Genomic DNA, 25,749 nt, shown 5'->3' with positions numbered 1-25,749 from the left:
CCCATTTTTGCTTTCCAAGATAACGTTCTCGACTTCCATACATTTTTCAATGCTCCCAAAACTTTTGCCCTTTCCCCTACCCTATGATCCACTTCCATCTGCTGGCAAATCCATTCCCAGATATCTAAAACTCTTCACTTCCTCCAGTTTTTCTCCATTCAAACTTACCTCCCAATTGACTTGTCCCTCAACCCTACTGTACCTAATAACCGTGCTCTTATTCACATTTACTCTCAGCTTTCTTCTTTCACACACACACATACACATACATATACATACATATACATACACATACACAGACATATTCATATATGCACTTGTACATATTCATACTTGCTTGCATTCTGGTTCCTTTCCATCTGCTCATCCATGCAACTATACCACATAAGAAGTTTTTTATATACATTCATCCTCCATGTTGTTGTGCTCTCCTCTCATTTTCGTGTAGGACTGCTGACCCTGGAGAGAACAATGAAAACCTCTCACTCTCTCTAGGTGGTGACCTATAAGCATTTTTTCCCTATTACTTTCTTTCCTACCTTTCCCTCACTTAGGGAAAACTTTTTTCTTTACTGTCTGTGGTTTCTGTCAGGGTCCTGGGAAATATAAGCAGTTTGGATTGAGCAGATTGGTAGCTGGTGGGATATTGAAGATATCACTGGATAGTAGATACTGATTGATGGGAGCTCTGAAATGAGCAGTTGCTGCTGTTTGGATGATTTGTAAATGAGGTTACAGAACGAGGTGTTTGAAGCTTCTGTTCCCAGGAGATCTACTGAGGCATCTAACAGCTCACAGGAAACCACACAGAGAGAAACAGTTTTTAAGTTTTCACACCTCACTTTTTGTAGCCCAGTAGTGAAATGTATTAGAATGAATTCTGTAAACAATGTTCTTTTTTATACCTTATAACTCTATCATTATAACTGGTGATAGTATCACATGCCACTGTTAGTACAATAGTTAAAAGTGAACATAGATTTTGGGGATAAGGGAGAAAGAAAACTTCCCACACATTCCTCAGGTATTGTAGAAGGTGACTAAAGGGGACGGGAGTGGGGAGCTAGAAACCCTCCCCTCCATGTATTTTAACTTTCTAAAAGGGGAAACAGAAGAAGGAGTCACGCGGGGAGTGCTCATCCTCCTCAAAGGCTCAGATTGGGGTGTCTAAATGTGTGTGGATGTAACCAAGATGAGAAAAAAGGAGAGATAGGTGGTATGTTTGAGGAAAGGAACCTGGATGTTTTGGCTCTGAGTGAAACAAAGCTCAAGGGTAAAGGGGAAGAGTGGTTTGGGAATGTCTTGGGAGTAAAGTCAGGGGTTAGTGAGAGGACAAGAGCAAGGGAAGGAGTAGCACTACCCCTGAAACAGGAGTGGTGGGAGTATGTGATAGAGTGTAAGAAAGTAAACTCTAGATTGATATGGGTAAAACTGAAAGTGGATGGAGAGAGATGGGTGATTATTGGTGCTTATGCGCCTGGGCATGAGAAGAAAGATCATGAGAGGCAAGTGTTTTGGGAGCAGCTAAATGAGTGTGTTAGTGGTTGTGATGCACGAGACCGGGTTATAGTGATGGGTGATTTGAATGCAAAGGTGAGTAATGTGGCAGTTGAGGGGTTAATTGGTGTACATGGGGTGTTCAGTGTTGTAAATGGAAATGGTGAAGAGCTTGTAGATTTATGTGCTGAAAAAGGACTGGTGATTGGGAATACCTGGTTTAAAAAGAGAGATATACATAAGTATACATATGTAAGTAGGAGAGATGGCTAGAGAGCATGATTGGATTACGTGTTAATTGATAGGCGCGCGAAAGAAAGACTTTTGAATGTAAATGTGCTGAGAGGTGCAGCTGGAGGGATGTCTGATCATTATCTTGTGGAGGTGAAGGTGAAGATCTGTAGAGGTTTTCAGAAAAGAAGAATGAATGTTGGGGTGAAGAGAGTGGTGAGAGTAAGTGAGCTAGAGAAGGAGACTTGTGTGAGGAAGTACCAGGAGAGACTGAGTACAGAATGGATAAAGGTGAGAACAAAGGAGGTATGGGGAGTGGGGGAGGAATGGGATGTATTTAGGGAAGCAGTGATGGATTGCGCAAAAGATGCTTGTGGCATGAGAAAGTGTGGGAGGTGGACAGATTAGAAAGGGTAGTGAGTGGTGGGATGAAGAAGTAAGATTATTAGTGAAAGAGAAGAGAGAGGCATTTGGAAGATTTTTGCAGGGAAATAATGCAAATTAGTGGGAGTTGTGTAAAAGAAAGAGGCAGGAGGTCAAGAGAAAGGTGCAAGAGGTGAAAAAGAGGGCAAATGAGAGTTGGGGTGAGAGAGTATTATTAGATTTTAGGGAGAATGAAAAGATGTTTTAATAAAGTGCATAAGACAAGGGAACAAATGAAGGCGGCTAATGAGGAGGTGATAACAAGTAGTGGTGATGTGAGAAGGAGATGGAGTGAGTATTTTGAAGGTTTGTTAAATGTGTTTGATGATAGGGTGGCAGATATAGGGAGTTTTGGCTGAGGTGGTGTGCAAAGTGAGAGGGTTAGGGAAAATGATTTGGTAAACAGAGAAGAGGTAGTAAAAGCTTTGCAGAAAATGAAAGCCAGCAAGGCAGTGGGTTTGGATGGTATTGCAGTGGAATTAATTGAAAAAGGGGGTGACTGTATTGTTGACTGGTTGGTAAGGTTATTTAATGTATGTATGACTCATGGTGAGGTGCCTGAGGATTGGCGGAATGCTTGCATAGTGCCATTGTACAAAGGCATAGGGGACAAAGGTGAGTGCTCAAATTACAGAGGTATAAGTTTGTTGAGTATTCCTGGTAAATTATATGGGAGGGTGTTGATTGAGAGGGTGAAGGCATGTACAGAGCATCAGATTGGGAAAAGAGCAGTGTGGTTTCAGAAGTGGTAGAGGATGTGTGGATCAGGTGTTTGCTTTGAAGAATGTATGTGAGAAATACTTAGAAAAGCAAATGGATTTGTATGTAGCATTTATGGATCTGGAGAAGGCATATGATAGAGTTGATAGAGATGCTCTGTGGAAGGTATTAAGAATATATGGTGTGGGAGGCAAGTTGTTAGTAGCAGTGAAAAGTTTTTATCGAGGATGTAAGGCATGTGTACATGTAAGAAGAGAGGAAAGTGATTGGATCTCAGTGAATGTTGGTTTGTAGCAGGGATGTGTGATGTCTCCATAGTTGTTTAATTTGTTTATGGATGGGGTTGTTAGGGTGAATACAAGAGCTTTGGAAAGAGGGGCAAGTATGCAGTCTGTTGTGGATGAGATAGCTTGGGAAGTGAGTCAGTTGTTATTTACTGATGATACAGCGCTGGTGGCTGATTCATGTGAGAAACTGCAGAAGCTGGTGACTGATTTTGATAAAGTGTGTGAAAGAAGAAAGCTGAGTAAATGTGAATAAAAGCAAGGTTATTAGGTACAGTAGGGTTGAAGGACAAGTTAATTGGGAGGTAAGTTTGAATGGAGTAAAACTGGAGGAAGTAAAGTGTTTTAGATATCTGGGAGTAGATATGGCAGCAGATGGAACCATGGAAGCAGAAGTGAATCGTAGGGTGGGGGAGGGGGGCGAAAGTTCTGGAGGCATTGAAAAATGTGTGGAAGTCGAGAATGTTATCTTGGAAAGGAAAAATGGTTATGTTTGAAGGAATAGTGGTTCCAACAATGTTTTATGGTTGTGAGGCATGGGCTATAGATAGAGTTGTGAGGAGGAGGGTGGATGTGCGGGAAATGAGATGTTTGAGGACGATATGTGGTGTGAGGTGGTTTGATTAAGTAATGAAAGGGTAAGAGAGATTATTTTTTATTTTTTTTTTATTATACTTTGTCGCTGTCTCCCGTGTTTGCGAGGTAGCGCAAGCAAACAGACGAGAGAAATGGCCCAACCCCCCCCATACACATGTATATACATACGTCCACACACGCTAATATACATACCTACACAGCTTTCCATGGTTTACCCCAGACGCTTCACATGCCTTGATTCAATCCACTGACAGCACGTCAACCCCGGTATACCACATCGTTCCAATTCACTCTATTCCTTGCCCTCCTTTCACCCTCCTGCATGTTCAGGCCCCGATCACACAAAATCTTTTTCACTCCATCCTTCCACCTCCAATTTGGTCTCCCTCTTCTCCTCGTTCCCTCCACCTCCGACACATATATCCTCTTGGTCAATCTTTCCTCACTCATTCTCTCCATGTGCCCAAACCACTTCAAAACACCCTCTTCTGCTCTCTCAACCACGCTCTTATTATTTCCACACATCTCTCTTACCCTTACGTTACTCACTCGATCAAACCACCTCACACCACACATTGTCCTCAAACATCTCATTTCCAGCACATCCATCCTCCTGCGCACAACTCTATCCATAGCCCACGCCTCGCAACCATACAACATTGTTGGAACCACTATTCCTTCAAACATAAGAGAGATGTGTGGTAATAAAAAGAATGTGGTTGAGAGAGCAGAAGAGGGTGTTTGGAAATGGTTTGGTCACATGGAGCGAATGAGTGAGGAAAGATTGACAAAGAGGATATATGTGTCAGAGGTGGAGGGAACGATGAGAAGTGGGAGACCAAATTGTAGGTGGAAGGATGGAGCGAAAAAAGATTTTGAGTGATCGGGGCCTGAACATGCAGGAGGGTGAAAGGCGTGCAAGGAACAGAGTGAATTGGAACGATGTGGTATACTGGGGTCATCATGCTGTCAATGGATTGAACCAGGGCATGTGAAGTGTCTGGGGTAAACCATGGAAAGTTGTGTGGGGCCTGGATGTGGAAAGGTAGCTGTGGTTTCAGTTGATTATACATGACAGCTAGAGACTGAGTGTGAACGAAAGTGGCTTTTGTCGTCTTTTCCCAGCGCTATCTCGCGCACATTTGGGGGGAGGGGGCTGTCATTTCATATGTGGTGGGGTGGTGACGGGAATGATTGAGGGCACACAGTATGAATTATGTACATGTGTATATATGTATATGTCTGAGTTTTTATATATATGTATACGTTGAGATGTATAGGTATGTATATGTGCGTGTGTGGACGTGTATGTGTATACATGTGTATGTGGGTGGGTTGGGCCATTCTTTCATCTATTTCCTTGCGCTACCTCGCTAATGCGGGAGACAGCAACAAAATATGATAAATAAGTATAGATTTTTTCACCAAGATTAATTTGTAAACCACAAAATGCAGTTTTATATTTTTCTTGCCAGCTTTTGAAATCAAAGAAAAGAGAAATATTTTTCGTTAATTATACTTAACTTTCAGTTTTATTATGGTGGTATATTATTTATAAAAGATGTGATCAGATGCATCCTTTCTCTATTTCTGGCACTACCTCTAACGTGGGAAATGGTGATCAAGAATGAAGAAAAAAGATATGTTATTTCATAGTCAGTCTACATCTGACTGTCATTGTTTGCATTCTTCAAAATTCTTTTCTTTTACCAGGGGTTTGGTTGCCTTAGAAGTGCTGCGAAAGATTGAAGAAGAAGCTGGTTATCCTGTATATAAACTATTTGATTACATATGCGGTGTGTCTACAGGTGCTATTCTTGCAGTCTTGATGGGTAAGGTGTTGGCATATTTATATTTTCCTTAATATGTAAGTGATATTTTCATATTTTCCTGGATATGTAAGTGGCTTTTTCTTAATTTCCTGAATACGTAAGTGGTATTTTCATATTTTTCTGAGTATGTAAGTGGTATTTTCAGTTTTCTGAATATATAACTTTGTCTCATATCATATGTTTTAAGCACATAGACTTCATCACAATTTAGAACTTAGTTATTATCTGTATTGAATAATGTGATTATATCAAGTAATAAGTTCTGCAAAAGCATGCATGAGGTACCTTAGATTCAAGGTAAAATCAGGATCAGTTTTTGAGCTTTAAGAGAGAGAATAACTCTCATTAAGGAGTGTTATGTAAGCAGGATAACTGACTTTATGGCACCATGGAGGATGTTGTTGTAACAGTCGATAATTCCTAAAAATCATTTAGCAAAGGCAAAGATTTTTGAAGGCTTTTGCTATGGAGCTGAAGAATCAGTTTGCTGCAAATGATTTTTATCTTTATTGTTGAATCCTGACAACACCTGTTTAATTCGAAAGCAGTGATTGATTTTTTTCAGAATAGTAAATGGTATCACATAAATGACTTGTGAGTACAGAAGAAGGGTTTGGTTCTGGTAACATCATTTTGAAGACATCAAGATGTATTAGCATATTTGTTATCCCAAAAGTATGTTTCAAATGGACTAGACCAATACTGGGCCTCCTTTTTGTAAAGCTAATAATTAGGCTCCCATATGAAAGTATACCTTTTTGCGTGCAGGGTCAGTCTTCAGTTAAAGATTTGTTTTCCTCCTGTTCCATAATTGAATTGTACTTGCTGTAGGCATACTCAAATAAGGATTGTAGTTAGTGCAGATATACCTGTCTCCTCTTACATATCTTATTTTATTGGCTTGAGTAAACTGGACCATGACTCTGACAAAAAGGAAATATTGATAGCTTTCTTTTGGTGAATGAGCCTTAGTTGTTTGAATAATAAACCATCCTAGAGTTATTCCCATCTCTGAGACTACTTCATTAGTTAAGGGAATTATGCTTTTAACCCACTCTTAAAAGAATTGGGACTCTCTTATGTGCAGAATCTTTTTATCCATACATATGATAATCTTTAATACACCCCTTAGGGGTGGAACTAAAAGGGGAGACATTGCCCAACTCCATCAGGGCAACCCTTTTAAATTTAGACAAATACCTGAGGGGTGCTGTGACTTTTTAGTTTTTTGGCAATTTATGAGCCTTGCTGCCTTAGGGAACACCGCAAGAGTTGTCCTCTGCTACTGACCTGTCAAGGGTGAGGCACAAAAGGCTAAGAAGCAGCAGTGGAGTCCACCAGTTATGCTGGAGAGTAAAAGAGACGAGCGATTGAGGGTGATGGCTCTGAATGGGAATAGGATGACTGGTGAAAGTAAAAGGTAGTATCTTGTGGAGAGGTTTAAAAGTTGTTGCTTGGATTTGCTGGGGATTGGGAAAACCCATATCCTTGGGCAGGATGTGTGGAGTGAAAATGGAAATGATGAATGCATGTTATGGGAGGGCATGGAAGGAGGTGTGGTATTGGCAGGAATGAATGAAAAGTATCAGGGAAGAGAGAAAGAAGGATGTGCAATTCTGCTATCATTGAGAGTGTTACAGAGCATGGATGGAATGAATTAAGAATAATGTGGATGAAAGGAAAGATTGGAATTATGAATTATGCATAGGTATGTGTATATGTGCCTTTGAATATGAAGACTGTTTAAAGTAAGGATGAAATGAAACTTTTCTAGAGAAATTTGAATGATTGTATAAATAGTTTTGAGAATGAGAGAAAAATAGTCATGTTGGATGATGTTAATACAAAAGTGGGATGTGATGAAATTGATGAGATAGTTGGTAAGTGGGGAGTGCCTGGAGTAAATGAGAATGAAAGTTATCTTGTGGATATTTGTACTTAGAGGGCTTTATTCCCTGCAAACACCTTTTTTCAGCTCAAGATGATCCACAGATATACATGGATGAGGAATGTTGGAAGAGAAGTGCTTGTGGATATTTGTACTTAGAGGGCTTTATTCCCTGCAAACACCTTTTTTCAGCTCAAGATGATCCACAGATATACATAGATGAGGAATGTTGGAAGAGAAGGGCAAAAGGCTTTGATTAACTGTGTGGCAGTGGATGAAAGGTTGAGAAAGGCCATGCTAGATCCTAGAGTCGTGAGAGGATTTTTTGGAGACTGACCTTTTTGTGGCTCTTGTAGGGGTGAGGATCAGGGAGCAAGGAAGAACAGAGAGGTTAAAGTGTTGGCAAGAAGATAAATCAGAAAAAGTGCAGGGAGGAGTATGAAAAAAAGGTAACTGAAAGCTTACATGGAAGTGCATGGAATGTAGGGATGCAGTTATGTGTGAATGAGGTGTTCAGATGTTTAGAGATATACTATTAATGGCTGTAGAATTAGTAGTTAGATACAAGGTTGTGAGATATAGGAATAAAAAGAGGAGTGCATGGTGGACAGAAGAGATTGGAAACGCTGTGAAAGAGAAGAAAAAGGCTTACGGTATATTGCTTGATAGGAATGTACCAGTGGAAATTTAGCAGAGGAGGAGGAGGGAAGCAGAATGTTAAAAAGCTGGTATAGGAAAACAAAGAAAGAGTAGATAAAGATTTTGGTAGAGAGATAAGTGAAAAGTTTTGGGATAATGAGAAACTGTACTGGAAGGAAGTGAAAAAAGAAAGAGGTGGATGTAAGAGTGGAAATGTTAATGTGGAAAGTAAGGAAGGGGAGTTGTTGAATCAAAAGGAAGAAGTGCAGGGAAGATCAAAAGAACTGATGAATGTGGGAGAATGGGGGGCAACATTTGTTACATGCATGGTTATGGAGGATGGAAGGAAGAGGATACAAGTGAAGGACCAGTAGCAAAAAGGGAGGTAGGAGGGGCAATAATGAGGCTGAAAGTAGGAAAGGCACCTGGAGTGGATGGGATTACAACTGTAATCCTGAAGTATGGAGGAGAAAGTGTGATAGAGTGGATGCATCTGATATGTAATTTAGCATGGAAACAGAAAGTTGTGCCTGAGGATTGTGTGAAAGCTATTATTGTTCCTTTATTCAGTGGAAAAGGTACTAAGTATGTATGTAACAACTGTAGGGGAATGTCTGTCAAGTATACCAGGAAAAGTGTTTGCAAGAATGTTGATTGATTGAGTGATGGAAGTGACTGAGTGCAGAATAAGTGAAGAGCATGGGGGTCTCAGGTAAGGTAGGGGATGTGTGGATCAGATTTTTGTGGTAAAGATGACCATGGAAAAGTATTTAGTGAAAGGTAAGAAGTTGCATGCAGATTTTATGGCTGGAGAAAGTGTATGACAGTCGAGTGGAATGCTTTATGGGATGTGTTAAGGATATATAGGGTAGGGGCACAACTGTTGGATGGTGTGAATGCTCTCTATACAGGATTAAATGCATATGTAAGAGTGGATGGAGAGTTAAGCAAAAGTTTTGGGATACATGTAGGTGTGAGGCAGGTCTGTGTGATGTCCCCATGGCTTTTTGATATATATATGGATGAAGTGATAAGAGAGATGAAAGCAGAACTAGGGAAAAGTGTTGCAGAGATGGAAAGCAGCAGTGAGATATGTTGGATAGTGGCAAACCTGTTTGCAGATGATACTGTGTTGTTTGCTGTGAGTGAAGAGGAGTTGCTGAAGAATGTGTGTTTTATAGGTAAGCATAGGTGATTGGAGTTAGATGCAAGTCAAAGTAAAGTAATGGTGTTTGAAAGGAAACAGAGTGAGGGTATAGATTTTGTAAAACCATATAGAGTGAAAGGTGTACTAAATTGTGCTTAGGATGGGGGGAGAAAGACTGGAAGAAATGAGAGAATTTAAGTATTTAGGAGCTGTCTTGGGTAAATATGGTGATATGGAAGGAGAGATAAAGGAGAGTAGCACAGTTATTGGGTTCCTGAATAGAATAATGAAGGGTAGAGGTGTAAGTATGGAAGTGAAGAGAGGATTAAGGGGTGGCATTAGTCCTCCCAACCCAGACCTATGCAGCTGAAACATGGACATGGAATAAGTCACAGAGGTCAAGAATCCAGGCTGTGAAAATGAGCTATTTGAGAAGAGCATATTGTGTAACTAGATGGAATGAAGAAAGAGATGAAGGGTGTATGAGAGATGTGGTATGGAAGGGAATGCTAAGGGAATAAATTGTGGAGTGGTAGAATGGGTGAAATGTAATACTATGAAGTAGTTTGGGCATTTGGAAAGAATGCAAGACTGAGAGTTTACAAGGAGAGTGTAAGATGGTACAATTAAAGAGGTTAATGTGAGAGGAAGATCACCTGTGACATGGGCAAATAGGATGGAGGAATACTGAAGGGAGAGAAATGGAGGAATGTGTGGAATGGTGTGTGCAAGGGAGGCATGTAAGGACAGGGATAAGTGAAGGCTTTTTGCCATGGCCATGCCATGGAGGGAAAAGGCATCAGAGATATAGATAGATAGATAGATAGAATGATGAGAATCAGCAGCTCTTTGGGAAACCATTTAAGCTAGGACCTTGTACTGTTTTAACCCTTATTGAGGCCAACCAAAATGGTTTTGTATATGAAGCAAATCTTTGTTCTAATTGTACCAGTATAATTTTTTGGTAAAGGTTTTCCGTGTTCCATAATCAGAGTTTTACAGCATTCTGTTTTGTATGGCTCTTTTTCTATATGTATGATTTCTTGTTTCCCATGACAAGTCCCTCTTAGAGGGAGAAATAGCTGCTTTGGCTGAAAAGTGTCTTGACTGCCCTATCCAAATGCACCTCCCTAGCATGCTCTACTTCTGTCACACTTTTCTGTGTCCCTTATCCAATATATTGCCTCACTTCATCCTTCCAAGATACCAGATATCTTCCCCTTAATATATGTTCTCTTTGTCAGCCTCCTCACATGACTAGGCCATGTCAAGGTATTTTGTCTAACTCACTTTCATACACCACACTTCATATCTCTCCTTCTCTTTGACACCCCACATCTGTACACCTCACCAATATTCCATCCCATCTGCTAGTTCCGACCAGCACCCTCACCACAACCTTTCTCATATACACCCTTTCACAGCCTTCCTGTCTATCTGCACTGCTGCAACCATCTCACCCTCCTCCTTACCTGTATGCTTTCCATAACATTTCTCTGAAACTGTGCCCTCACAACAACCATACTTCTTTCTTGCATACTCATCACACTCCTTCTGCCTACCCTACTTACTCATCGTAATAGAGTGACAAATGACTATACACTGTAACCATCACATGGTTTTTGTAATAAAGCTCATTTTTAACAAATCTGATTGAATTATTTACTCATAAATTATATATTCATAAGTATCATAACTGGGACCACAAAATACCCTCCAATGTTATATATTTGAACTTTCAGAGAGCCTTTAACAAAGCACCACCAAATAGATTGCTAGGGAAAATCATAACAGTATAGGAAATCAAATCTGTGCTTGGATAGCAGACTCTCTTAGAAAGGAAACATGTGGTATTAAATGGAAAAGTGCCCAACTGGCTTTACATGATAAGTGGGATACCACAAAGGCTTATTCCTAGGACCCATACTTTTCCTTTTCTGCATCAGCAACTTCGAGGCAGGACTCACCAGCAGAATTTCAAAACCTGTGATGACATAAAATCAGACATAGCCTTGTCAGAGGAAGATTACCTGAAGTTTCAAAGGGCTTTAGACAAACTGATAGAATGAAGAGGACATAGGAAAGGATTTCATTGTAGACAAATATAGTGTACTGTAATGTACTTTGGCCCTCAAAATATAATTCATGAATATGAAATGCTTGGCTGATCATAAGTAGAAGGTAAGGATGAAACTATCCTTTGAATGATTATCATTAATGATCTTAAGCACAGAAAACTTCACCTAGATGCACACAATAAGGGTAAGAGGGTGCAGGGATTCATATCTGGAAATATGAGGCACAAAGGATACATTACTCATCCTACGTAACACCCTAGCTGTACTTTACTTAGAATATGCTGTTCAGTTTTGGTCACCAAACCTGAAGATTTTTTTTCATGGAATAAGCTTTATGAGGAGAGACTAAAGTAACTTAAATTATTCTCCTTAAAACAATGTAAACTCAGATGATCTAATAGAAATTTTCAAAATTCTACATGATATTTTTTCTTACTTTTTTTCATACTTGATTGCCATTTTCCCATGTTAGCAAGGTACCAACAGGAACAGATGAAAAAAAAGCCACATCTGCTCACTTCCATTCTCTAGCTGTCATTTTTAATGCACCGAAACTACAGCTCCCCATCCACATCCAGGCCCCACAGACATGAAGTGAAAATTTCCTCATTAGACTAAGATTCAACTATTAGAGATGTGAAAATAAATGTAAGATGTAATACAAACATGGTAAAAGTTCTTTCAGTTGCACAATATTAGAACTTTGAAAGAAACTACTTCCAGTTATTGTACATGTAAAGACTGTCACTGTCATAAGATTAAGGCAAGATAAATTTGTATGCTGAAAAAGGACTGGTGATTGGGAATACCTGGTTTAAAAAGAGAGATATACATAAGTATACGTATGTAAGTAGGAGAGATGGCCTGAGAGCATTATTGGATTACGTGTTAATTGATAGGCGCGTGAAAAAGAGACTTTTGGATGTTAATTTGCTGTGAGGTGCAACTGGAGGGATGTCTGATCATTATCTTGTGGAGGCGAAGGTGAAGATTTGTAGAGATTTTCAGAAAAGAAGAGAGAATGTTGGGGTGAAGAGAATAGTGAGAGTTAGCAAGCTTGGGAAGGAGACTTGTGTGAGGAAATGCTAGGAGAGACTGAGTGCAGAATGGAAAAAGTTGAGAGCAAAAGACGTAAGGGGAGTGGGGGAGGAATGGGATGTATTTAGGGAAGCAGTGATGACTTGTGCAAAAGATGCTTGTGGCATGAGAAGTGTGGGAGGTGGGCAGATTAGAAAGGGTAGTGAGTGGTGGGATGAAGAAGTAAGGTTATTAGTGAAAGTGAAGAGAGAGGCATTTGGATGAGTTTTGCTGGGAAATAGTGCACATGACTGGGAGATGTATTAAAGAAAGAGGCAGGAGGTCAAGAGAAAGGTGCAAGAGGTAAAAAAGAAGGCGAATGAGAGTTAGGGAGAGAGAGTATCATTAAATTTTAGGGAGAATAAAAAGATGTTTTGGAAAGAGGTAAATAAAGTGCGTAAGACAAGAGAAAAAATAGGAACATCAGTGAAGGGGGCTAATGGGGAGGTAATAACAGGTAGTGGTGATGTGAGAAGGAGATGGAGTGAGTATTTTGAAGGTTTGTTGAATGTGTTAGATGATATAGTAGCAGATACAGGGTGTTTTGGTCGAGGTGGTGTGCGAAGTGAGAGGGTTAGGGAGAACGATTTGGTAAACAGAGAAGAGGTAGTGAAAGATTTGCGGAAGATGGAAGCTGGCAAGAAGGTGGGTTTGGATGGTATTGCAGTGGAATTTATTAAGAAGGGGGTGACTGTGTTGTTGACTGGTTGGTGAGGATATTCAGTGTGTGTATGGCTCATGGTGAAGCGCCTGAGGATTGGCGGAATGCATGCATAGTGTCACTGTACAAAGGCAAAGGGGATAAAGGTGAGTGTTCAGATTACAGGGGTATAAGTTTGTTGAGTATTCCTGGGAAATTATATGGGAGGGTATTGATTGAGAGGGTGAAGGCATGTACAGAGCATCAGATTGGGGAAGAGCAGTGTGGTTTCAGAAGTGGTAGAGGACGTGTGGATCAAGTGTTTGCTTTGAAGAATGTTTGTGAGAAATACTTAGAAAAACAGATGGATTTGTATGTAGCAATTATGGATCTGGAGAAGGCATATGATAGAGTTGATAGAGATGCTCTGTGGAAGGTATTAGGAGTATATGGTGTGGGAGGCAAGTTGCTAGAAGCAGTGAAAAGTTTTTATGGAGGATGTAAGGCTTGTGTACGAGTATGAAGAGAGGAAAGTGGAATGTCGGTTTGCGGCAGGGATGCGTGATGTCTCCATGGTTGTTTAATTTGTTTATGGATGGGGTTGTTAGGGAGGTGAATGCAACAGCTTTGGAGAGAGGGGTAAGTATGCAGTCAGTTGTGGGTGAGAGCGCTTGGGAAATGAGTCAGTTGTTGTTCGCTGATGATACAGCACTGGTGGCTGATTTGGGTGAGAAACTGCAGAAGCTGGTGACTGAGTTTGGTAAAGTGTATGAAAGAAGAAAGCTGAGAGTAACTGTGAATAAGAGCAAGGTTATTAGGTACAGTAGGGTCGAGGGACAAGTCAATTGGGAGGCAAGTTTGAATAGAGAAAAACTAGAGGAAGTGAAGTGTTTTAGATATCTGGGAGTTGATTTGGCAGCAGATGGAACCATGGAAGCGCAAGTGAGTCAGAGGGTGGGGGTGGGGACGAAAGTTCTGGGAGTGTTGAAAAATATGTGGAAGGTGAGAACATTATCTTGGAACGTAAAAATGGGTACGTTTGAAGGAATAGTGGTTCCAACAATGTTATATGTTTGCGAGGTGTGGACTATTGATAGGATTGTGCAGATTAGGGTCGATGTGTTGGAAATGAGATGTCTGAGGATAATATGTTGTGTTTGGTGGTTTGATCGAGTAAGTTATGAAAGGGTAAGAGAGATGTGTGGTAATATACAGAGTGTGGTTGAGAGAGCAGAAGAGGGTGTATTTAAATGGCTTGGTCACGTGGAGAGAATGAGTGAGGAAAGATTGACCAAGAGGATATATATGTCAGAGGTGGAGGGAATGAGAAGTGGGAGACCTAATTGGAGATGGAAGGATGTAGTGAAAAAGATTTTGAGTGATCAGGGCCTGAACATGCAGGATGGTGAAAGGCATGCAAGTAATAGAGTGAATTGGAACGATGTGGTATACCGGGGTCATCATGCTGTCAATGGATTGAACCAGGGCATGTGAAGCGTCTGGGGTAAACCATGGAAAGTTTTGTGGGGCCTAGATGTGGAAAGGGAGCTGTGGGTTTGTGCATTATTCATGACAGCTAGAAACTGAGTGTGAACGAATGTGGCCTTTGTTGTCTTTTCCTAGTGCTACCTCACATGCATGTGGGGGGAGGGGAGTGTATGTATATGTGCGTGTGTGGACGTGTATGTATATACATTTGTATGTGGGTGGGTTTGGCCATTCTTTCGTCTGCTTCCTTGGTCTACCTCGCTAACGCGGGAGCCTGCAACAAAGTATGATAATGATAGTAAAAAAATACTGAAATGTAATGTGTTGTCAGTAAATAGTCCTGTTTCATGAGATGTCATTCAGCCCTGTATTTTTTTTTTCACATTTCAGCCCAGTTCTGTCATTGTTGAACTAGTGGAAAATTTCCTGTTTACACTCTCATCTATTTTCATGGCAGTATGTTTCCCCCATAGTACATGTTGTTTTCTTTTAATTTTTTCTTTTCATGAGTTGAGTCTGCAGAAGAGGTGGGTGGGAAGGTGCCATTTTCTTTGCTATCCTGTTTTTACCATAGGTTTGTCATATAAAGCAGATAATATCATCATGGACCATCAGGTTTCCTGTTATCTTAATTCCCAATATACTCTCTTGTATTTCATTTCAGCATAATGAATCCTGAAACTTTGTCTTCTGTTCTATGGTTATGGTTCAAACTCATGTTTCCCCAAGTCCTTTTTCTGTCACCTGCATAGCATGACAGATACTTAGGGATTGCCCTCTCTGCTGCATTCATCTGTCAGTCTGTCTCTTTGTTCAACATTCTCTTGTTGTTAGGAGTAACAGTTTAACCTACAACCTAACCTTGGTCATAAGGTCAAAAGTATTAATCAGGTATTCTTGAAACTCTATAATGGTTGTTTCATAGTATCTAAAGAACTGATTGGCATGAGGCTCATAACACTCATTTGAACTATACTTTAGTTAGACCCCATATAAAATGTTGTACCTAGTTCTTAACTAAATTGCACATGCATGAAACTTTATACAATTGTGTCATAACACGTAAAGACTTTATTGGCTTAGGATCGATACCTCTACTTTGGAGTTTGCATGAGCTCTTGTAACAAGTATTAACTTAAAACTTAATGTGGCTTATACCTTGAAGAAAATTCTACCATTATCCATGGAATGTAATGTTTCTTATTTTCAAAACAACTATTCCATCCATTTTTAACCTTCTAACCTTTCAAAAAAAGTTTTCTGTCCCATTTTGTATGATTCACTTTTGTCTGCTATAGATTTGTAAAAACATTTTTATGTCATCAACCATACTGTACCTACTGTACCTTACTGTACTGTACCTAATAGCCTTACTTTTATTCACATTTACACTTAGCTTTCTTCTTTCACACACTTTACCTAACTCAGTTACCAGCTTCCGCAGTTTTTCACCCGAATCAGCTACCAGTGCTGTATCATCAGTGAACAACAACTGACTCACTTCCCAAGCTCTCTCATCCCCAACAGACTTTATACTTGGCCCTCTTTCCAAAACTCTTGCATTCACCTCCCTAACAACCCCATCCATAAACAAATTAAACAACCATGGAGACATCCTGCACCCCTGCCGTAAACCAACATTCACTGAGAACCAATCACTTTCCTCTCTTCCTACGTGTACACATGCCTTACATCCTCGATAAAAAATTTTTCACTGCTTCTAACAACTTGCCTCCCACACCATATATTCTTAATACCTTCCACAGAGCATCCCTATCAACTCTATCAAATGCCTTCTCCAGATCCATGAATGCTGCATACAAATCCATTTGTTTTTCTAAGTATTTCTCACATACATTCTTCAAAGCAAACACCTGATCCACACATCCTCTACCACTTCTGAAACCACACTGCTCTTCCCCAATTTGATGCTCTGTATATGTCTTCACCCTCTCAATCAATACCCTCCCATAAAATTTCCCAGGAATACTCAACAGACTTATACCTCTGTAATTTGAGCACTCACTTTTATCTCCTTTGCCTTTATACAGTGGCGCTATGCAAGCATTCTGTCAATCGTCAGGTACCTCACCATGAGTCATACATACATTAGATAACCTTACCAACCTGTCAACAATACAGTCACCCCCTTTCCTAATAAATTCCACTGTAATACCATCCAAACCTGCTGCCTTGCCAGCTTTCATCTTCCGCAAAGCTTATACTACCTCTTCTCCGTTTACCAAATCATTTTCCCTAACCCTCTCACTTTGCACACCACCTTGACCGAAACACGCTATATCTGCCACTCTATCATCAAACACATTCAACAAACCTTCAAAATACTCACTCCATCTTCTCACATCACCACTACATGTTATCACCTCCCCATTAGCCCCCTCCACTGAAGTTCTCATTTGTTCCCTTTTCTTACGCACTTTATGTACCTCCTTCCAAAATATCTTTTTATTCTCCCTAAAATTTAATGATACTCTCTCACCCCAACTCTTATTTGCCCTCTTTTTGACCTCTTGTACCTATCTCTTGACCTCCTGCCTCATTCTTTTACACATCTCCCAGTCATTTGCATTATTTCCCAGCAAAAATCATCCAAATGCCTCTCTCTTCTCTTTCACTAACAATCTTACTTCTTTATTCCACCACTCGGTACCCTTTCTAATCTGTCCACCTCCCAAGCTTCTCATGCCACATGCATCTTTTGCAAAGCCATCACTGCTTCCCTAGATACATCCCACTCCTCCCCCACTCCCCTTACGTCCTTTGATCTCACCTTTTTCCACTCTGTACTTAGTCTCTCTTGGTACTCCCTCACACAAGTCTCCTTTCCAAGCTCAATGACTCTCACCACTCTCTTCACCCCAACATTCTTTCTTCTTTTCTGAAAACCTCTACAAATCTTCACCTTTGCCTCCACAAGATAATGATCAGACATCCCTCCAGTTGCACCTCTCAGCACATTAACATCCAAAACTCTCTCTTTCATGCGCCTATCAGTTAACACGTAATCCAGTAATGCTCTCTGGCCATCTCTCCTACTTACATACGTATACTTATGTATATCTCTCTTTTTAAACTAGGTATTCCCTGAATGGAGAAAAACTGGAGGAAGGGAAGTGTTTTAGATATCTGGGAGTGGACTTGGCAGTGGATGGAACCATGGAAGCGGAAGTGAATCATAGGGTGGGGGAGGGGGTGTTGAAGAATTTGTGGAAATCAAGAACATTATCTTGGAAAGCAAAAATGGGTATGTTTGAAGGAATAGTGGTTCCAACAATGTTGTATGGTTGTGAGGTGTGGGCTATAGATAGAGTTGTGTGGAGGAGGGTGGATGTGCTGGAAATGAGATGTTTGAGGACAGTATGTGGTGTGAGGTGGTTTGATCGAGAAGTAATGAAAGGGTAAAAGAGATGTGTGATAATAAAAAGAGTGTGGTTGAGAGAGCAGAAGAGAGTGTTTTGAAATGGTTTGGTCACATGGAGAGAATGAGTGAGGAAAGATTGACAAAGAGGATATATGCGTCAGAGTTGGAGGGAACGAGAAGTGGGAGACCAAATTGGAGGTGGAAAGATGGAGTGAAAACGATTTTGAGTGATCGGGGCCTGAACATGCAGGAGGGTGAAAGGCGTGCAAGAAATAGAGTGAATTGGAATGATGTGGTATACCGGGGTCGACGTGCTGTTAGTGGGTTGAACAGGGCATGTGAAGTGTCTGGGGTAGACCGTAGAAAGTTCTGTGGGGCCTGGATGTGGAAAGGGAGCTGTGGTTTCGGTGCATTATACATGACAACTAGAGACTGAGTGTGAATGAATGTGGCCTTTGTTGTCTTTTCCTAGCACTACCTCGCGCATGTGCGGGGGGAGGGGGTTGAAATTTCATTTGTGGCAGGGTGGCGACGGGAATGAATAAGGGCAGACAGTATGAATTATGTACATATTTATATATGTATATGTCTGTATGTGTACATATATGTATACGTTGAGATGTATGGGTATGTATATGTACGTGTGTGGACATGTATGTATATACATGTGTATGTGGGTGGGTTGGGCCATTCTTTCGTCTGTTTCCTTGTGCTACCTCGCTAACGCAGGAGACAGCGACAAAGTGTTATTATAAATAGATAAATACATTATAGGTAACAGTAGACAGTGTTGCAACAAAGTTTGTTTTATCTTGATATTTTTCTACTTTAGATATTGATATTTATTTATATATTTTGCTTTGTCGCTATCTTCCACGTTTGCAAGGTAGCGCAAGGAAACAGACGAAAGAAATGGCCCAACCCACCCCCATACACATGTATATACATACACGTCCACACACACAGATATACATACCCATACATCTCAATGTACACATATATACACACACAGACACATACATATATACACATGCACACAATTCACACTGTCTGCCTTTATTCATTCCCATTGCCACCTCGCCACACATGGAATAACATCCCCCTCCTTCTCATGTGTGCGAGGTAGCGCTAGGAAAAAGACAACAAAGGCCACATTCGTTCACACTCAGTCTCTAGCTGTCATGCAGTAATGCCCGAAACCACAGCTCCCTTTCCACATCCAGGCCCCACAGAACTTTCCATGGTTTACCCCAGACGCTTCACATACCCTGATTCAATCCATTGACAGCATGTTGACCCCAGTATACCACATCAATCCAATTCACTCTATTCCTTGCCCGCCTTTCACCCTCCTGCATGTTCAGGCCCCAATCACTCAAAATCTTTTTCACTCCATCTTTCCACCTCCAATTTGGTCTCCCACTTCTCATTTCCTCCACCTCCGACACATATATCCTCTTGGTCAATCTTTCCTCACTCATTCTCTCCATGTGCCCAAACCATTTCAAAACACCCTCTTCTGCTCTCTCAACCATACTCTTTTTATTTCCATACATCTCTCTTACCATTACATTACTTACTCGATCAAACCACCTCACACCACATATTGTCCTTAAACATCTCATTTCCAGCACATCCACCCTCCTGCACACAACTCTATCCATAGCCCACGCCTCGCAACCATACAACATTGTTGGAACCACTATTCCTTCAAACATAGCCATTTTTGCTTTCGGAGATGATGTTCTTGACTTCCACACATTCTTCAAGGCTCCCAGAATTTTCGCCCCCTCCCCCACCCTATGATTCACTTCTGCTTCCATGGTTCCATCCGCTGCCATATCCACTCCCAGATATCTAAAACACTTAACTTCCTCCAGTTTTTCTCCATTCAAACTTACCTCCCAATTGTCTTGACCCTCACCCCTACTGTACCTGATAACCTTGCTCTTATTCACATTAGATATTAATGGAATTATTATTTTGTCTTTATTTTGTTATAATCTCTGTAATATTTGAGTGATATCTCTAAAGATATTATATGTATAGTAGCATAAATAGAGAAGTTTTGCCAATGGTGGTAACATCTTTATTTCTGGGATGGGTAAAGGAGAGGAAGAAGAGGTTAGATAGGAGAAGGGATAGTTTGAAATGGAAAAGAAGATTGAAGTGTGTACAAGTGCATGGTGTAATTTTTTTGATGCATGTTTTTGGTTTTCTGAATGAGATTCACCAACCTCAGCTAAACTTTATTCATTATGTATATTGTTGGATGAGTGTTTGAGGCTTTGAGGGAATGAAGAATGTTCCATGTTTATTGTTGAGATCTCAAATTTGTCTAGTTTGTTTCATCACTTTTCAAGTCTCTGCTGTACTTTTTGGGCTACTTTCTTAGGCATGAACTGACTGGTTTAACCTTTAATTGTTTGTGCTGTTCTACTGTGTTTCCAATGTAGGGGTATTTTTTGGTTGTGATGCATTGTAGAGTCTTATTTTGTATCCTCTGTAACTTCAGTATGCATAATTCAAAGGTGAGGAACATTGGTGTGGGTGAGTAGGTTAGGGCAGATTTTATCTTAGCCTTGTTCAGTTGTAATTTATGGAACTCTGGAGGAAGGCAGACTCTATACAGATTAGTTTGGATTACTTTTCTTTGTGTAGATTTCTTGTTGATATGATTTGCAGCTCTTTTTGTTTATTATTGTGGTACTTTTTGTGATTATATTGATGGGTTTTATTCTTCGTAGTGCCCCTATAGTAAATTTGTTTATATTTGTTTTTATCTTCCAGTCTTTTCTCAGTTTGTTTGGTCAGGTTGCCTCACACTGTACTAAACAGGTATATTTTGGGAGTGGTTATTCAAGACTCCTATTTGAGTGGCATCATCGGCAGAGAAAATGTCCATGCTCATGGCACTAATTGATGGCCGAATGTCACCTGTTTAAGTTATGAATATTGTTGGTGATCTTGCTTAGTTTAGGAAATTTGGATGACAAAAAGTTTATAATGATTTCTTTTGTGCATTGATATAGAATTTATATAATAGTCAGCTCTTATTTCTGGTATCCCTGGTTGTTGTACTTTTTTTTTTTTTTTTTCTTTTTTTTGCTTTGTCGCTGTCTCCCGCGTTTGCGAGGTAGCGCAAGGAAACAGACGAAAGAAATGGCCCAACCCACCCCCATACACATGTATAAACATACGTCCACACACGCAAATATACATACCTACACAGCTTTCCATGGTTTACCCCAGACGCTTCACATGCCTTGATTCAATCCACTGACAGCACGTCAACCCCGGTATACCACATCGCTCCAATTCACTCTATTCCTTGCCCTCCTTTCACCCTCCTGCATGTTCAGGCCCCGATCACACAAAATCTTTTTCACTCCATCTTTCCACCTCCAATTTGGTCTCCCTCTTCTCCTCGTTCCCTCCACCTCCGACACGTATATCCTCTTGGTCAATCTTTCCTCACTCATTCTCTCCATGTGACCAAACCATTTCAAAACACCCTCGTCTGCTCTCTCAACCACGCTCTTTTTATTTCCACACATCTCTCTTACCCTTACGTTACTTACTCGATCAAACCACCTCACACCACACATTGTCCTCAAACATCTCATTTCCAGCACATCCATCCTCCTGCGCACAACTCTATCCATAGTCCACGCCTCGCAACCATACAACATTGTTGGAACCACTATCCTTCAAACATACCCATTTTTGCTTTCCGAGATAATGTTCTCGACTTCCACACATTCTTCAAGGCTCCCAGAATTTTCGCCCCCTCCCCCACCCTATGATCCACTTCCGCTTCCATGGTTCCATCCGCTGCCAGATCCACTCCCAGATATCTAAAACACTTCACTTCCTCCAGTTTTTCTCCATTCAAACTCACCTCCCAATTGACTTGACCCTCAACCCTACTGTACCTAATAACCTTGCTCTTATTCACATTTACTCTTAACTTTCTTCTTTCACACACTTTACCAAACTCAGTCACCAGCTTCTGCAGTTTCTCACATGAATCAGCCACCAGCGCTGTATCATCAGCGAACAACAACTGACTCACTTCCCAAGTTTATGTTATAAACTATTTGTCCACACTTTTCAAAAACTTTGCTTATGTCTATTTGTATGGCTATGCAATTTATTCCTTGCCCTATAGAAATAACAATATTTCTCCTGTAGTTGTTGCTGCAGGTTGTTTTCAAGGTGTCCACATAATCTAGGATTTATGATTTTTTGAAAAAGTTTCCCCAGGATTTCTAAGAGGTATATGGGGCCGTATTTCTTTGCGTCTGTTTCTGGCATTCCTCACTGTGGTATCATTGTTACTCTGGCCTCTTTGAACCTTCAGGGAAAATATCTTTTGCTTAGCTTATCACTGTAGATGTTGAGAGGGTATTGAGGGGTAGCATGCTGATTTGCCTCTTACTTAATTTACTTTTTCTTTGGGATGAGTTTTTGCTTTTCTGGATAGCTTTGTGAAATTTCAGCAAGTTGAACTCATTGCCATTGAGAAACAGTTGTTAGAGGACAATCAGGCTGAGTCTGTGGCATGGTATGGAATGTTTCTTTCTCTGTTCTGAGTTAGTCAGTCAATTATTTCTTTTTCAAGATCTTGGTTATAGTTTGTATTTTAGGTGTAATCTTGAACACCACTTTCCATTTGTTCATGAATTCTGTTACCCTACCTTCATCATCTGTTTCGTTAATTATCATTTTTCAGATAATTGATGTCACTTCAGCGATTCCCCTGTAAGCATCTGACCCTTTGCCAGAGTCCCTTTGGGTCACCCTATTTCTATGCAAGGGAGTTAATTGCATTTTTCCAGTGCAGATTATGTTGTTCTCTTGCTTTATCTATTAAGGTCTGCTGGTGGTCTTTACTTTTTTTGGTTTAGAGCATATCTAGCTATAGGAGTTTTTTTTTTTTATAATTTTCCAAAAGCAGGAACAGAGAAGGGGGTCAGGTGAGGATATTCCCTTAAAGGCCCAGTCCTCTGTTCTTAACGCTACCTCGCTAATGCGGGAAATGGCGAATAGTATGAAGGTAGGAAGGAGTTGGCATAGGTTAGAACACTGTGGAAACAGTGTTTAGTTTGATTATTTCTTGAGTGGGTAGAGGGTATGGTAATGTCTTGAGCTGTTGACAGGAATTGCAGCTGATTGCACATTTTCAGTGGTTTCATACCATCTATCTAGAGCATTGTCTGTTTCATCAGTTTGCTCCTCTTTCAAGTCAGTACTGGTGAGATTGTAGTTAAGTGTATCACTGGATAGGTTCCAGTTGACTTTCTGGGCAGGCAGCTGTGTGTACCAGGAATGAGGAATGGAGAAATTGAATTAGTGACCTTCATGGGAATATGATTGCTGATTATGAAGTCACCTTTTGTAGTGTGGATAGTGTGGTAGGATTTACCAATGACTAAGTATTAGATCCATTGTTGTCATGGCTGATTGAACTATATAGGTTGGTAAGTTTGGCTCCAGGTGACAAATGTCAAAATCTATTAGTTTTAATATATTTCTGCCTGTGGTGTTTGTGGTAGGGTGCCTGAGGTTTGTATGTCTGGCATGAAAATCACCAGTGATGTAGGCTGGTTCTGATATCCTGACAATCTTATATAAAGTGATCTGGTAACATTAGATATCCCTACCCTGTGTGTGTGTATTTGGGGGGCATAGTTTGTAATAGCATTTAGTGGTCCCAGTGACATCATTATTTTTACTGGTAAGGTGTCTGAGAAGTGAAAGGCGTTGAAGATTTTGTATTGTATTCCTGACAGCTGAGACCACACCCACATGTAACTTATGATAGTGGTTCATTTGTTAGGTTAAAAATCCCGTGATTTTGATTGATATGTAGCTCAAAATACCATTGCTGTTTACCAGAACAATATCTGGTGTTTTCATCATGTATGCATTTATAAAGTCAGAGTGTATGTTTGTCCAGTGTTGCACATTATGTTTAATTATTTTTGTTATTGAGGTATAAGGGTTGAAAATTACTTTTGCTTATTTTTTGTTTTTAGTTTTATTTCTCACTGACTTTTGGATTAGTGCTGAGCCACTGAAATGGACTGTGTTGTAAATTTCTGGTCTGCTGATGTAGAGTTGAATGTTTATGTATGGTCTTGTGAGGTTGAGAGATTGGGGTTACTTCCGAGATGGATGGGTTTCAAGGTGGCTGATCATGTTCCCATGTGGTGAACTTGGGGTTAACTAAATAGATGTATTGAACTTTAGAATGAGTTACCATCAAATATTGTAAATGTGAAGACAATGAATAACTTCAAAATTTGGTTTGGTAAATATTTCATCAGTGCAGTTATATACTGAATGAGCATGGAAGGAAAATATCACATTCCATTTTCACATTCCAGGCACTTCATTTACAATGAAGTGCAGCAGAGGATGGGATGGTGCATAAAGCTCATTTAGTAAGATCTGACTCATGTTTTGATTATGATAGATTCATGTTGAATTACCTCAATTTTTTATGTGCTTTAGCTTTAAGTTCAAAACAGACAACCTAGACATGGGCCAATGGGCCCCCTGAAGTATGTTTTCCCAGTACATGTTACGGAAAAATTTCTTATACCAACATGTCAGGGTGTATGATAAAATGAGAGGGACCATCAGTGGTATATCTTATCTTTGTACACACACACTAGCATGGATATTGAGAATGTTGTAAGTGATATACCCACGAAATTGATCATGGTATGCTCAAGCTTATGGTTACATTGCAAGTATAAGTCCTCATTCAGCAATGGTGTATCATTGGAGCAGAGTCTTGTTGAAGAACTCCTAACTTCAGATGATTCCATCCTTTCTTAGCTAATAGTTGTAGCACAGCATTGAAGCTGCAGGAACTCTTGAAGAGGGGGCTTTGGTGTTATGTAATAGCGCTGGTGGCTGATTCATGTGAGAAACTGCAGAAGCTGGTGACTGAGTTTGGTAAAGTGTGTGAAAGAAGAAAGTTAAGAGTAAATGTGAATAAGAGCAAGGTTATTAGGTACAGTAGGGTTGAGGGTCAAGTCAATTGGGAGGTGAGTTTGAATGGAGAAAAACTAGAGGAAGTGAAGTGTTTTAGATATCTGGGAGTGGATCTGGCAGCGGATGGAACCATGGAAGCGGAAGTGGATCATAGGGTGGGGAAGGGGGCGAAAATTCTGGGAGCCTTGAAGAATGTGTGGAAGTCGAGAACATTATCTCGGAGAGCAAAAATGGGTATGTTTAAGGGAATAGTGGTTCCAACAATGTTGTATGGTATCGAGACGTGGGCTATGGATAGAGTTGTGCGCAGGAGGATGGACGTGCTGGAAATGAGATGTTTGAGGACAATATGTGGTGTGAGGTGGTTTGATTGAGTAAGTAACGTAAGGGTAAGAGAGAGATGTGTGGAAATAAAAAGAGCGTGGTTGAGAGAGCAGAAGAGGGTGTTTTGAAATGGTTCGGGCACATGGAGAGAATGAGTGAGGAAAGATTGACCAAGAGAATATATGTGTCAGAGGTGGAGGGAACGAGGAGAAGAGGGAGACCAAATTGGAGGTGGAAAGATGGAGTGAAAAAGATTTTGTGTGATCGGGGCCTGAACATGCAGGAGGGTGAAAGGAGGGCAAGGAATAGAGTGAATTGGAGCGATGTGGTATACCGGGGTTGACGTGCTGTCAGTGGATTGAATCAAGGCATGTGAAGCGTCTGGGGTGAACCATGGAAAGCTGTGTAGGTATGTATATTTGCGTGTGTGGACTTATGTATATACATGTGTATGGGGGTGGGTTGGGCCATTCTTTCATCTGTTTCCTTGCGCT

The 25,749-nt window shown here is 40.5% G+C and overlaps 1 protein-coding gene across 2 annotated transcripts in view; it reads left to right on the top strand.

Annotated features, from left to right (window-relative positions):
- Window positions 1-25,749, top strand: part of LOC139757125 (calcium-independent phospholipase A2-gamma-like) — a 174,311-nt gene that overhangs the window by 109,126 nt on the left and 39,436 nt on the right. For both annotated transcript variants that reach the window (XM_071677226.1, XM_071677225.1), the window contains exon 6: window positions 5,466-5,584. In XM_071677226.1, the coding sequence (XP_071533327.1) occupies window positions 5,466-5,584 (119 nt within the window). The remainder of the gene's footprint in view (window positions 1-5,465; window positions 5,585-25,749) is intronic.

The sequence above is a fragment of the Panulirus ornatus genome, chromosome 24 (assembly GCF_036320965.1).
Source record: "Panulirus ornatus isolate Po-2019 chromosome 24, ASM3632096v1, whole genome shotgun sequence".
Taxonomy (NCBI): domain Eukaryota; kingdom Metazoa; phylum Arthropoda; class Malacostraca; order Decapoda; family Palinuridae; genus Panulirus; species Panulirus ornatus.
Note: the sequence above shows the minus strand (reverse complement) of the source record. Positions and strands in the feature narration are given on the sequence as shown.